The sequence below is a fragment of the Pygocentrus nattereri genome, chromosome 22 (assembly GCF_015220715.1).
Source record: "Pygocentrus nattereri isolate fPygNat1 chromosome 22, fPygNat1.pri, whole genome shotgun sequence".
NCBI classification, from domain to species: Eukaryota; Metazoa; Chordata; class Actinopteri; order Characiformes; family Serrasalmidae; genus Pygocentrus; species Pygocentrus nattereri.
The window spans coordinates 6,780,134-6,792,242 of record NC_051232.1 but is presented as its reverse complement, the minus strand read 5'-3'; the positions used below and the strand labels follow the sequence as shown (position 1 = coordinate 6,792,242).

Here is a 12,109-nt window from a genome sequence, read left to right as displayed (position 1 = left end):
CTGTCTCTCTCTCTCTCTTTTCTCTCTCACTCTGTCTCTCTCTCTCTTTTCTCTTTCTCTCTCTCTTTCTCTCTGTCTCTCTCTCTCTCTGTACAGACTGTAATTATCCAGGCACTCTCAGGTTCGAGTTCCTGCCCTGCTGGAGGTCTGATGTGTTGTTCAGTGTTAGTCAGGCCTGACCGGTTCTGCTCCCGGGGGTCTGAGGGGTCTCAGCCCCAGACTGGTTTCAGGAGGGCGGATAAACTGTAAACAGCTCCGCTCCTGTAATTCTGCCATCCGGCCTCCAGGGGGAGCAGCGAGTTTACAGCGAACGCGAATGCCCGGATGTGCCTCCGCGGCCGCCGTACAGCGACCGTCTGTTTTGGAGGGGAGTCAGCGGCGGAGTCATGGCTGAATATTCACATGTAAAATCCACCAAGCTCGTTTTAAAGGGACTGAAGGACAAGAGGTAACGCAGCAGCTCGCCGGGCCAAGCTGTACACAGCGTTAGCTTCCTATTCGAATTTCCCCGGTCCACCTTAAATGGGCAGCAGCTCCGCTCTGCTTGAACTGCTGGAACGCGACTGCAGCACCTTTTAAGGTGGACCGGGAAAATTGGAACAAGGAGCCGAATAGGAAACCGACCTCAGCCTCGGGTTTACAGTGAGTTTTGTGTGTTTTGACCGAGTGTGAGCTGCTAATGTGCTTCCTGCTGTGGAGTGAAGCCTGTTAATCATTGTTTATTCAGGGTTTCTTACTAAAAGGTCGGTATTTAACTTGGTTTTGAGTCCAGAAGTGACCAGTAAATGCGCAGTCATGTTTTAGTCGGGCACTGTGTAAACCTCCTCGTCTACTAACTGGCCACTTTATTAGAAACACCTACCTTGTGCTTCTACTCACTGGCCACTTTATTAGAAACACCTACCTTGTGCTTCCACTCACTGGCCACTTTATTAGAAACACCTACCTTGTGCTTCCACTCACTGGCCACTTTATTAGAAACACCTGCCTCGTACTTCCACTCACTGGCCACTTTATTAGAAACACCCACCTTGTAAGAGCTTCACCTGCCTTATATCTCCACTGTTCAGGTGTACAGTTGCAGCCTGTAGTCCAACCGCTGCTGTGTAGTTCATCAGCCGTCACTGGCCAGCTTCTGACCACAGTGTTGTGTCATGCCCCCGTCCTAAACATCCCCAGGGAAGGGCGGCTCAGAACCTGAGCGCTGATGAAGGGGATCAGCAGATGGACTGCGTCTCTAACTGACCACTGAAATATGCGCAGCGCCTTCAGATCCTTTCCTTCCCTGCATGCGTTGCTGTAGTGCGGCGGTCGTGTGTAGAAGTTCCCGTTCATGTTCACTTGGCAGTTTTTCTCTGCTGTGCTTGACTTGTTGATGTATTTGATCTGACTTCTCCATCTTCTCCACCAACAACAGAAAGAAGAAGCACAAGGACAAGAAGAGAAAGCGAGATGATGATGAGGAGAAGCCCGATGTTGTTGGTGTGTCCCTGTTTAGCGCCACACGTTCCCCGTTTTATCTGTTTGGTATTTCTCTGACTTGGTTAGAGGTACAGGCATGTCAATGGCTCAGAGGACCCTCTGTGCTCTTCTTTCCAGGCGGCTGGTGGACCGTTCACAGTTTTGGGGAAATCAGTGGAACGGTGGCCATAGAGATGCACAACAGCTCCTACATCCACGCTCTGGACACGGGGCTGTTCACTGTCGGAGCGCCACATAAAGGTAGTAAAGGAAGGCCTGGCACTCGCTATCATTTTCACAACTTACTCCAGGTTTCTTGGTTCACCAGAGACTAGCAGCTGCCCAGTCATGTCTCCCCAGTAAAGCCCCCCCCCAAAGTAAAACCATTTTAGACGCTTAGATAAATATTTTTTTTCTAGGTTATCAAGGGCTACTGCTATATTTTTATATTCAATTCTCACAGTATAAAAGACTCCAGAAAACAGCTGCAGATTCAGTTCAATATATAAATAACCCTGTTTTACCCTGTTCTTCAGTGGTCAGGACCGCCATGGACCCTCACCGAGCAGGTACTGTTTGGGTGGTGGTTCATTCTCAGCACTGCAGTAACACTGACGTGGTCGTGGTGTGTTAGTGTGTGTTGTGCTGAACTGAGTGGATCAGACACAGCCATGCTTCTGGAGTGTTTAAGCACCTCAGTGTCGCTGCTGGACTGAGAACCAAAAATAGCCAGCCGACAGCGTCCTGTGACCACTGATGAAGGTAAACACTCAGTGTCTGATCCTCTCGTACCAGCACAACACACACTAACACACCACCACCCAAACAGTACCTGCTCTGTGAGGGTCCATGGGGGTCCTGACCACTGAAGAACAGGGTAAGAGAGTATCAGAGAAACAGATGGACTACAGTCTGTAACTGTAGAACTACAGAGTGCAGCTACACAGTAAGTGGAGCTGATCAAATGGACAGTGGCCAGCAGATGGTGCTCTGCTGGGGTCTAGAAGAAGGAGAATTCCCACCATCACTGAACATGAACTACACGTTCTTCTGTATATGCTTTAGTTCATGCGCTAGCTAAAAATCCTTGATTCTAAATGACTAATTTCAGTATCAGAGCAATAACGATAATTGTGTCTTTCCATTTATTGGTAAATATAATAGCAACCGATAAATCCTGCTTCCCTGGTTGCTTTTACAAATCCATTGTTGTTTCAGTGGTCTAAGAATGAGTAGTGCACTCTCCGGTCTCTGTAATTGGTCTCGTATTATAAAGAAATGATTATTTAGCAAGTATATTTTCCTCTTAAGCAATTCTGCTTTTCAAAGAGCTCGAAGAAACGTCTGCGGATATGAAGAGCCTTTCTAAGGGAAATGGAGCCTGTAATTGCGCAAAAGTAACAACTCTGACCGAAGAAAAGAATCTCCTACGTGCGCCCCTGTCACCCTGAGCTCATTCATTTCCTCAGTGGGTGGAGGGAAGGCAGGGAAAAAGCAGAAGAAATGGTTCCGGATCATTATTCGCTATTAGCGTAGCCACTCCCGCGAAGCGTGCCGCAATTTCATCGCTCGCTAACCGGAAGGAAGCGGACCCGATTGTTTTCTCCAGCTTTATCATGTCCCTCTACGGCTGACCGAAGCATTTAGCCATGTTCGGCGAGCATGGCGCTTATGAAACGGTTTTGAACGCCCCTCCTGAAATCAATTTAGTGCCGCTAATGGAAACTGGGTGGCGTTTTTAATTAGAGAGCGACTGGCTGTAACTGTTACGGTCATCTGGAGTTGATTAGATGTCCACTGCACCAAAACCGAAGTGTGGCTCTCTCGGAGTGGAAGCAGAGGGATGAACTTTTCATACATGCCAGCACGAACTGTAATCGGGATAAATGCGCTCAGCCAGGTCTCCTGTCTTAAATGATTCATGAGTTTACCATTTAAGCTTAATAGCGTCCACTCAGGCTGAACGTCCTGTAGCTCCTCTTCTCTGAGGCGGTCAGTCGGCTTGTGTATTAAGACTCCTGAGTTGACTTATAATGGATGCACGTATGTTGGTTTATTAAATAAGCTTGTTTACTGATAATCTCTTTTGTTTCTTTCTCTCATCGTGGAAAAAAGTGGTTCTTATCTATTGTGAGCTGGAAAGTAGATCAATAACATGTTACACCAGTTTTTTTTTTCTTCTTGTTTTTCCTCAGATGATGAGGGACCTGACCCACCTGAACAGCTCACAGCCATCAAACTCTCAGACTCCAGGTACAACACGCACAAAACAGATGGCTGTTGGCTTGCTGTTGTGACAAAACCCTGAGAAGGTTCTTAAGTTAACTTAAGTGATCATTTTTAATCCCACAAACGGGGAAATTCCACCTCCGCTTTTAACCCATCCGTGAAGTGAAACACCACACGCACACTAGTGAAGACACACACACTATGGGCAGTGAGCACACTTGCCCAGAGCAGTGGGCAGCCCTATCCACGCCGCCCGGGGAGCAGTTGGGGGTTAGGTGTCTTGCTCAAGGACACCTCGGTCACAACTGTCGGCCCTGGGGATCGAACCTGCAACCTTCCAGTCACAGGGCCAGTTCCCTAACCTCCAGCCCATGCAAGACGCACCTCACTGTTGCATTGGAAGTCTGTTAAATATCCCGGTGGCTCAAGGACGTTGTTTGTTTGTTGTTTTTTTTTTAAACTTGAGAAAATTAAATACACGTTGAGAGGGATGGAGAGTGAGATTATTTCCATAAATGGCAACCCTTTATTTCCTATTTCACTCATATAGAGATTGATTACCCGATTGAATGTGTGCTTGTTTTTGTGGTACCTTTTATGTTGTATATATGTAACTACCAATATTTGTGCTGGTCGTGATGAGCTGAGGGGGCGTCGGTGGGGGGGTGGTTATTGTTTAATACACGGTATTTTGTAATTAATTTAATTATTTTACCCATCATTTTTATCCATGTTTTTTTTTTTTTGTTAAATCTTGTTTGGGTAGATTTGTTATGTGTGTGTACGTGACTGTGTACATCTACATATATGTTTTCAAAAGGGGGAAAAATAGGAATTGGTGAATTGTATTTTTGTGATTGGAAGTATTGTTTTTATCCTCGCAAAAAATAATTAATTAATTAAAATGAACTGTAGAAATATTCCTGTGCGATGAAAGTATACAATAATCCCATGCAATAAAATGTGCAAACAAACCCAGGTTATCTTAATCTTGCGCTATAAAACAAACTGTAAAATTATCCAAATTATATTAATCACATGCTGTAAAATAAACAGTGGAAATAACCACAGGTCACATTAATCCTATGCTGTTTAGCAAACTGTAGAAATCATCCCAGGTTATATTAATCCTGTGTTTTAAAACAAGTGGTTGCAATAATCCCAGATTATATTAATCCCTTTCTATAAAATAGACTGTAGAAATAATCCCAAATTATATTAATCCTGTGTTTTAAAACAAGCGGTTGCAATAATCCCAGATTATATTAATCCCTTTCTATAAAATAGACTGTAGAAATAATCCCAAATTATATTAATCCTGTGTTTTAAAACAAGTGGTTGCAATAATCCTAGATTATATTAATCCCTTTCTGTAAAATAGACTGTAGAAATAATCCCACGTTATGTTAATCCTGCGTTTTAAAACAAGCGGTTGCAGTAATCCCAGATTATATTAATCCCTTTCTATGAAACGGACTGTAGAAATAATCCCAGGTTATTTTAATCGTTTGCTATTAAACAAACCTTAGAATTAACCCCAGGTGATATTAATCATGTGCTATAACACATACCATAGAAATAATCCTGGGTTATATTAATTCTAAGATTCACATGTTGGTAAATACCCCATTACATACTATAAAGAAAGATTTTTTTTTTTCATTTTTTCTTGTGTTAAGGCGCTTGAAGAAACATTTACTTGTGTTCTTTGTGGCTCAAATCAAGCCAGTATGTACTGTCCTACCTCAAGCGTAGAGCTACATAAAAACTGTAGCATGTCGGCAGCTCGTAAATCGAGTGGCCACTCCTGTCTCTGTAATTTATACCCAGACGTCTAACCTCGTGAACACATCCAGACGTCTTGTGATGGTCACGTTACCCCACCTCCTGATACGAATGATAACTGTTTTGTGCAGTTTTAAGCCTTATCTGTATATAAAGTTGCCCTGATTCTCTTAAATACAGAATAGCTCTGAAGTCGGGATACGGGAAGTACCTGGGGATAAACTCGGACGCCGTTGTGGTCGGGCGGTCCGACGCCATCGGGTCCAGGGAGCAATGGGAGCCCGTGTTCCAAGATGTGAGTAGAGCCGTCAGTCGTTTAACACAACCAGTCACTTCATCAGCTAAACAGATGCTACAGTTCATATGGAAAACGTTACAGGGATTCAGGTCTGCTGAAAATGGGCAGTTACGACTCGGATGCTATCAGTTCAGTAATGCTGCCCGGATGTAACCCATACTATTATTTACTCCACAGGGTAAAATGGCTCTGTTGGCAGCAAACAGCTGTTTCATCACATACAGCGAAAGCGGAGACATCGTGGCCAAGAGTAAGACTGCTGGAGAGGATGAGATGATCAAGGTAGGCTGTTCACTTGTAAATGACCACGTAATGCCTTTCTAATATAAACAGGGTGAGTCAAAAGTCACAGGACAGTTTTATTTCAGAAGCGAAAGGGAAAATGACGGATCGGAATATCCCAGCGAGTAATAGGGTGAGGGGGCCTATCATTTAGGCTGTGTCCGGAACGTGACTGCCTTCTTGGCCACCATATTTGATCAAGGGCAAGCTTTTCCAATGGGAAGGTGGTCATGTAGCAGATCAGAGACCAGAATTGTCTCAGAAATAGAGCCGCAGTCAGATTTGGAATATCTCTCATCAACACAGAATGTTGCAACAAACAACTGGGAACGTTGCCTGTGATGCACAGCTATTTGATGTGCTCATTGTGCTGTCCCTGGTGCTGAACACAGAGCTGAAGGTGCAGGATCCAGTCGTTATGAACCCGCATGAGAATCTCTGGAGAAATGCCGTCACAAGGCTCCACGATGCGGTGTTGAAGGTTGTGTTTGTTGCGGATTTTCAGCATGCACATTTTGTTTGAGACGGCTCCAGAGATAAGTCAATCATAAAATAAAATAAAATAAAAACTGTCCTGTGACTTTCAGGGGTGATAGTGGGAAAAATTCCTGAGCCTGAACTTTTTTCTCTGCTCGGGAGGTGAGCAGGGTGGGGGTGATATGTATGCGACACACTTAAGACACAACTTGTTGGCCCCTGGGTGCAGATATACGTCTATGTATAACCCTGATCTTCATTACGGTCAAAGAGTTTTTGCTTTTGAATTAGTCCCTTCAATGATAGATTGTGTTGAATTTTGTTTAAATACATGAACAACGTTCAGACATGAGATAAACAAACCCAATATAAGCCCATATTTCAGAAGCTTGTGCAGATTACCAGAACTCTTGGGACTAGCAGGCCTGTTCAGGAATCCATACCTTATTGCTTCTATAGCACAGGAGACTACAGATACTACAGCCATACCAAGAACGGTCAGCAGGTGGCAATAACAATACTCCAATACTCCAAAGTAAACTAGGAATTGATTAGTAGCCTAACCATTGACTAAAGGACATGAACAAGGACACATTCATTTCTTTTAAAAATATAATAGCAAAATATGCAGCATTTATTTTAAATATTTTGAAACAGTTACAGTGCAACAAACTCATAAATAATACTACAGCCCTAAAATTAAAATTATTAAAAATTATTATTCAGTTCCATTTTCCTCTTAATATAGGCTTAATATAGTTGTGTTCCATGGCTGAGTTTATACATTTCGCGTTGACGGTGGAAAAAAAATCGCACGTGTATTTCCCGGGATTTCCTACTGAATCTATCCATTTGTTTGGTCAAAGCAAGTCCCGCCCCGTCCTGTTTCTGACTGGCTTAATGGCTAGTAGGCTCGGCCCTGGTGTTGGTTACAGTGAAACCTGCGCATGTCAGATCAAGAGAAGCGTTAGATCCTATGGTCAGATCACGAGGCCAGGGGTTGGCAACCCGCGGCTCTTTGATCCCTCTGATGCGGCTCAGCTTTTGAAAATAATTAATTTAATTAACGTCTATTATCATTGAGACTTAAAAAAATGTTCGGGCGGAATATCACAAACGTCCGGTATTTAGTTTCGGTTCACTAGAGTGAGATGTCGTCGTCGTTTTAATATATTATTATGTGGTTCTCACTGAAATAAATTTCCAATTATTTTGCTTTTATGGCTCTGAGTCAAAAAGGTTGCCGACCCCTGCACTAGGAGAACCCTTTTTTTTTCTCGCAGACACGTCGGTACTGATGAAAACTATCAGGCCTGGACTTTCGACTCAACCTGTAGCTGCAGTCCTAAAATCTGAGTGGCTACATTCAGAGCCGTTCTAAAATACCCGACATACGCAGAGATGCTTTCCGCTGTGTTATCAAACTACGCCGCTCATCTGTGGGTTTGCACTGGCGTGGATTTAAAGCAATAACTACAAGCAACAGCTCTTAAACTTGAGGGGCATTTCCACAGATTTTTAAACATTGGTGAATTATTCAGTCCCTGTAACGTAAACAGTCACTCAGAGTGGTTTGGTGTTTATAAGCTGTCTCTGTGTGATGCTGATTTGTGCTCCACAGATCCGCTCGTGTGCTGAGAGGGAGGTGAAAAGGACCGATGACCTGGCAGACGAGGACCGAGGCAACGTCAAGAGCTGCGAAGTCAACTACGTGTGAGTCTCAGCTCTGTGTTCATAAGTGCACTGCAAATCAAATCAGAGTATCTGACCGCATTCCCGACACCTGCCGATTCTGAACGATGGCTTTGTTCGTCGTTTCAGTAACGGATCAAACAAAGGGAATTAATTTTTCATTTGTTCAAACTCATTTATTGTTTCTTGGTGTTTGTTGAAGTTTAGAATTGCAGTTGTACTTGGTTTTGGACCAACTGATAATAAGGACAGTTAATTTTCCATGATCCAATCCTATATCGGTATCGGGACCGATACTGACGTCAATTACTCATTGGATATCAGACTGACGGGGCTGATCCGCTTACCGATCCGAATTCCAGTCCACAGCTTGCACTGGACCCTGAACCCACTGCATCATGAAACGTCACCGATCCAGATTCCATTCCACATCTTACCATGAACCTGCAGCAACTTCAGTCTGAAGCTGAGTGAGCGAATGACGTTGGCTGTTGGTTTGATGAACATGTCATTTGTTTAGAGATGTTTTAATCAAGAAGTGATGAAAAGCAAGACGGCTACAAGCCACCGTGTCGAGGGGTGGAACTGAAGCTGCGTCATACATACAACCCGTTTAGTCAAGCAGCTGCAGTGGTTTCGCATGAGATTCCCAGCAGTTCATGCCAACAGACAGGAAGACAGTGCCCAACAGTTGCTCTCGGACGATTTGCTTGATATTTGGACCTCAGATGTCTAAGTCTCGGAAAGTCTGGGTGAAAAAGTGCAGGGTGACACACCAGCAGTTCACCTGCAGCTTCCTTTACAGACTTGCCTAGTGACTGGAAGACTAAACACCTTAAACACAACTTTAAACACAATACCAACAATAATAGTGATTGAAGTGAAAAGAGCTTTTGTGTCAGAATCCATATTGTCAGGTAATCAGACCCGGAAAAATGTGGATCGGCCCATCACTGCTCCATTGAACGTTTGTGAATTTGTAAAGCTTTGACACTGTTAATGTGGCTGTGCTGTGCTTGAACGACAGGAAGAAGTTCCAGAGTTTCCAGGACAGAAAGCTGAGGGTGAACGAAGAGGACAGCGGCACTCTGAAAAAAGCCAGAAAAGATGGAAAATTCCATGAGGCTTTACTGGACAGGTCAGCAAGTTTTTCACCACACACAACCTGGAAGCGAATGACGCGTGGGAGTCGGCAATGTTCAAAAAATATTATTTCACAGACATTCAGCGGTTCAATGATACACAGCACGCATGATGTTATTTCATTTTTCTGATATTTAATACGTTAGAACATACAAAATAGAACCTGTCGTGCCACATAAGGTACTATAATAATAATAATAATAATAATAATAAAAAATGTGAAACTTAAGGTTCATTCAATGTTTTACAAACTGCACTACATTAATTCTGGTTTAAGAGGCCTAATCATGCTGACTTGGCCATGAAACATGCAGTTGGTCAATGTTCTTTAAGTGCTGACGATATAAATAATGTGCTCAGAAAAATGTTGCCACATGATTTATCACAGTAAAAATAAAATATTGTCGTATTGGCCACCCTACTGTCTGCTCACCTGCAGTAATTCAGTAAACCTGTAGGAAAGCCACTGAATAAAGAGTTGATGTCAATGTGAATAAGTGACAAATTATGTATATATATATATATATATATATATATATATATATATATATATATATATAAAATATCTTGCTGCAGTTGGAAGAAAAATGACAAAGTGGAGATATGAGGTTTTCAGTTTTTGGCATAATTTGAAAATATATGTTGCCCTTTACACTGTGTGTGAATTTCACAATTAATGCACAAAAAGAAACGACCCAAAATTACCTGGAAATAATTCTTGTTCCATTTGACTTACATTAAAAGTCAAGTATGTATTTGCTTCTCCTTTAAAGTCATTATTTTGGAGATATGAGATTTTGTTCTGATAGCAGCGATATATATAAATACACACACACAAATAGAGATATATAGATATATGTGTGTGTGTGTGTGTGTGTGTGTGTGTGTGTGTGTGTGTGTGTATATATATATATATCGTTGCTGTCGGAAGAAAACCTCATATCTCCATTTTTGTCATTTTTCAGTTTTTGAAAACGACCTGTTGCTCTTTACATTGTGTGTAAATTTCATGATGAATGGAGCAAAAGAAACGACCCAACATGACTTTGAAAGACGTCTGGTTCTATTGACTTACATTAAAACTACAGTAGGTTTTTTCCTTCTCATGTAAAGTTACCAATATGGAGATATGAGGTTTTCTCAAGACAACAGCTCTCTCTCTCTCTCTCTCTCTCTCTCTAATATTATTTATATATATATATATATACATATATATATATATATATATATATATAAAAATATATATATATATATATATAAAAATATATAATCTGTGTGTATGTATATATGTTGGTTATTGGATGAAGAGGTGAATGGTATATAAGGTGAATGCTATATATGTGCTAGAATTGTATGTATTTTATATTATTTGGCTTGTAAAGTGTTTTAAATGAGATCATATCTTTGTTTTCAACAGGAGATCCAAGATGAAAGCTGACAGATACTGCAAGTGACACGGGAAAAACTTCCTTTTATGCTTTTTTTTTTCCCTCCCAGTACAGATTCTGCAAATGTGGTGTCAATTTTGTTTTATATTAAATTTCATGTTTGACCAGAGTTTCAAGTGTCCCGAGTAATGTTATTATTGATATTACTGCGTCCGTTTGGTTTCAGTATGTAAGGACTAATTTTAAGGTATTTCTAAGTGTTTTAGGTGTAACCATGTTTGATGCCAAAGTGATATCTACATGATGGTGCTCTGTTGAAAAATTATTACCTGAATGGTTAGAGGTTCAAGAAATCCTCATGATTTCCATATTATCAGTCAGGGCTATAAAAAAAAAAAAAACACCATTTAAAAATATAACATTAGCTGCAATACTTTCACACTTCCTTCCCAGATCATTTAATGGAGTGCATTTACTGCTGAATGAGAAAGGTAAAGTTATTACTGCTATTATATTTTGGTGTGGTACAGTATGGTTATTTAGATGCACTTCAGCTTATGCTATAGCTGAGTAACAGTGGATTACGAACAATGCAGCGGATGGATGGATAAAACAACAAATAACCATGTTTGTTGGTTATTGGATGAAGAAGTGGATGGTATATAAGGTGAATGCTATATATGTGCTAGAATTGTATGTATTTTATATTATTTGGCTTGTAAAGTGTTTTAAATGAGATCATATCTTTGTTTTCAACAGGAGATCCAAGATGAAAGCTGACAGATACTGCAAGTGACACGGGAAAAACTTCCTTTTATGCTTTTTTTAATCTTACTTCACTAACACCACTTAGTGCGAGGCTGTAAATTTACCAGGCATTTCTCTATCTGTACTTGTTTTATTGCTAACATTCATTTAAATGCCATCCTTAACGTACTTTTACAGAGTAAATAGCTGCGTTCATTTCTCTCACCTTTTTAGTTACATTACAAAAGTCTACGCACCTTTTCTTAATATTTAACAAGACCACCGAAAGGCCACTTCCCTGTTCTTCAATGGTCAGAACCCCACGGGAGCCCAAAGAGCAGGTACTGTTTGGGTGGTGTGTTAATGTGTGTTGTACTGGTGCGAGTGGAACAGACAATGTATGCCAAAATCGTCATGGTACACCAAAATGCTTATTGATTTTATAACCTATATTTAAGCTCATTGTCCATTTCATCAGCTCCACTTGATATGCATGATCTTCAAAGACACAGATATAAATCCAGAATTTGATGGAGTTGTTGCAGCGGGATTGTTTACGGAACAATTTATGATCATGTTAAGAGGAAGAAATAGCTTTAACTGTGAA

The 12,109-nt window shown here is 41.4% G+C and overlaps 2 protein-coding genes across 16 annotated transcripts in view; one reads left to right on the top strand and one right to left on the bottom strand.

Moving 5' to 3' along the window:
- The first annotated feature begins 295 nt into the window (after window positions 1-295).
- On the top strand, window positions 296-10,924 carry frg1 (FSHD region gene 1). The gene is made up of 9 exons (XM_017682699.2): window positions 296-448; window positions 1,418-1,482; window positions 1,600-1,722; window positions 3,657-3,714; window positions 5,656-5,770; window positions 5,951-6,055; window positions 8,154-8,245; window positions 9,252-9,362; window positions 10,785-10,924. Exons 1-9 carry the CDS (start codon window positions 387-389, stop codon window positions 10,819-10,821), a joined length of 768 nt encoding a protein of 255 aa, XP_017538188.1. The 5' UTR covers window positions 296-386; the 3' UTR covers window positions 10,822-10,924.
- Window positions 8,375-12,109, bottom strand: part of LOC108411228 (butyrophilin subfamily 1 member A1-like) — a 17,766-nt gene continuing 14,031 nt past the window's right edge. For all 15 annotated transcript variants that reach the window (XM_037533054.1, XM_037533056.1, XM_037533057.1 and 12 more), the window contains 2 exons: window positions 11,085-11,138; window positions 8,375-9,312 (listed from right to left, as the gene is read on the bottom strand). In XM_037533054.1, coding sequence (XP_037388951.1) covers window positions 11,101-11,138 — 38 coding nt within the window. In that variant the 3' untranslated portion in view covers window positions 8,375-9,312; window positions 11,085-11,100. The remainder of the gene's footprint in view (window positions 9,313-11,084; window positions 11,139-12,109) is intronic.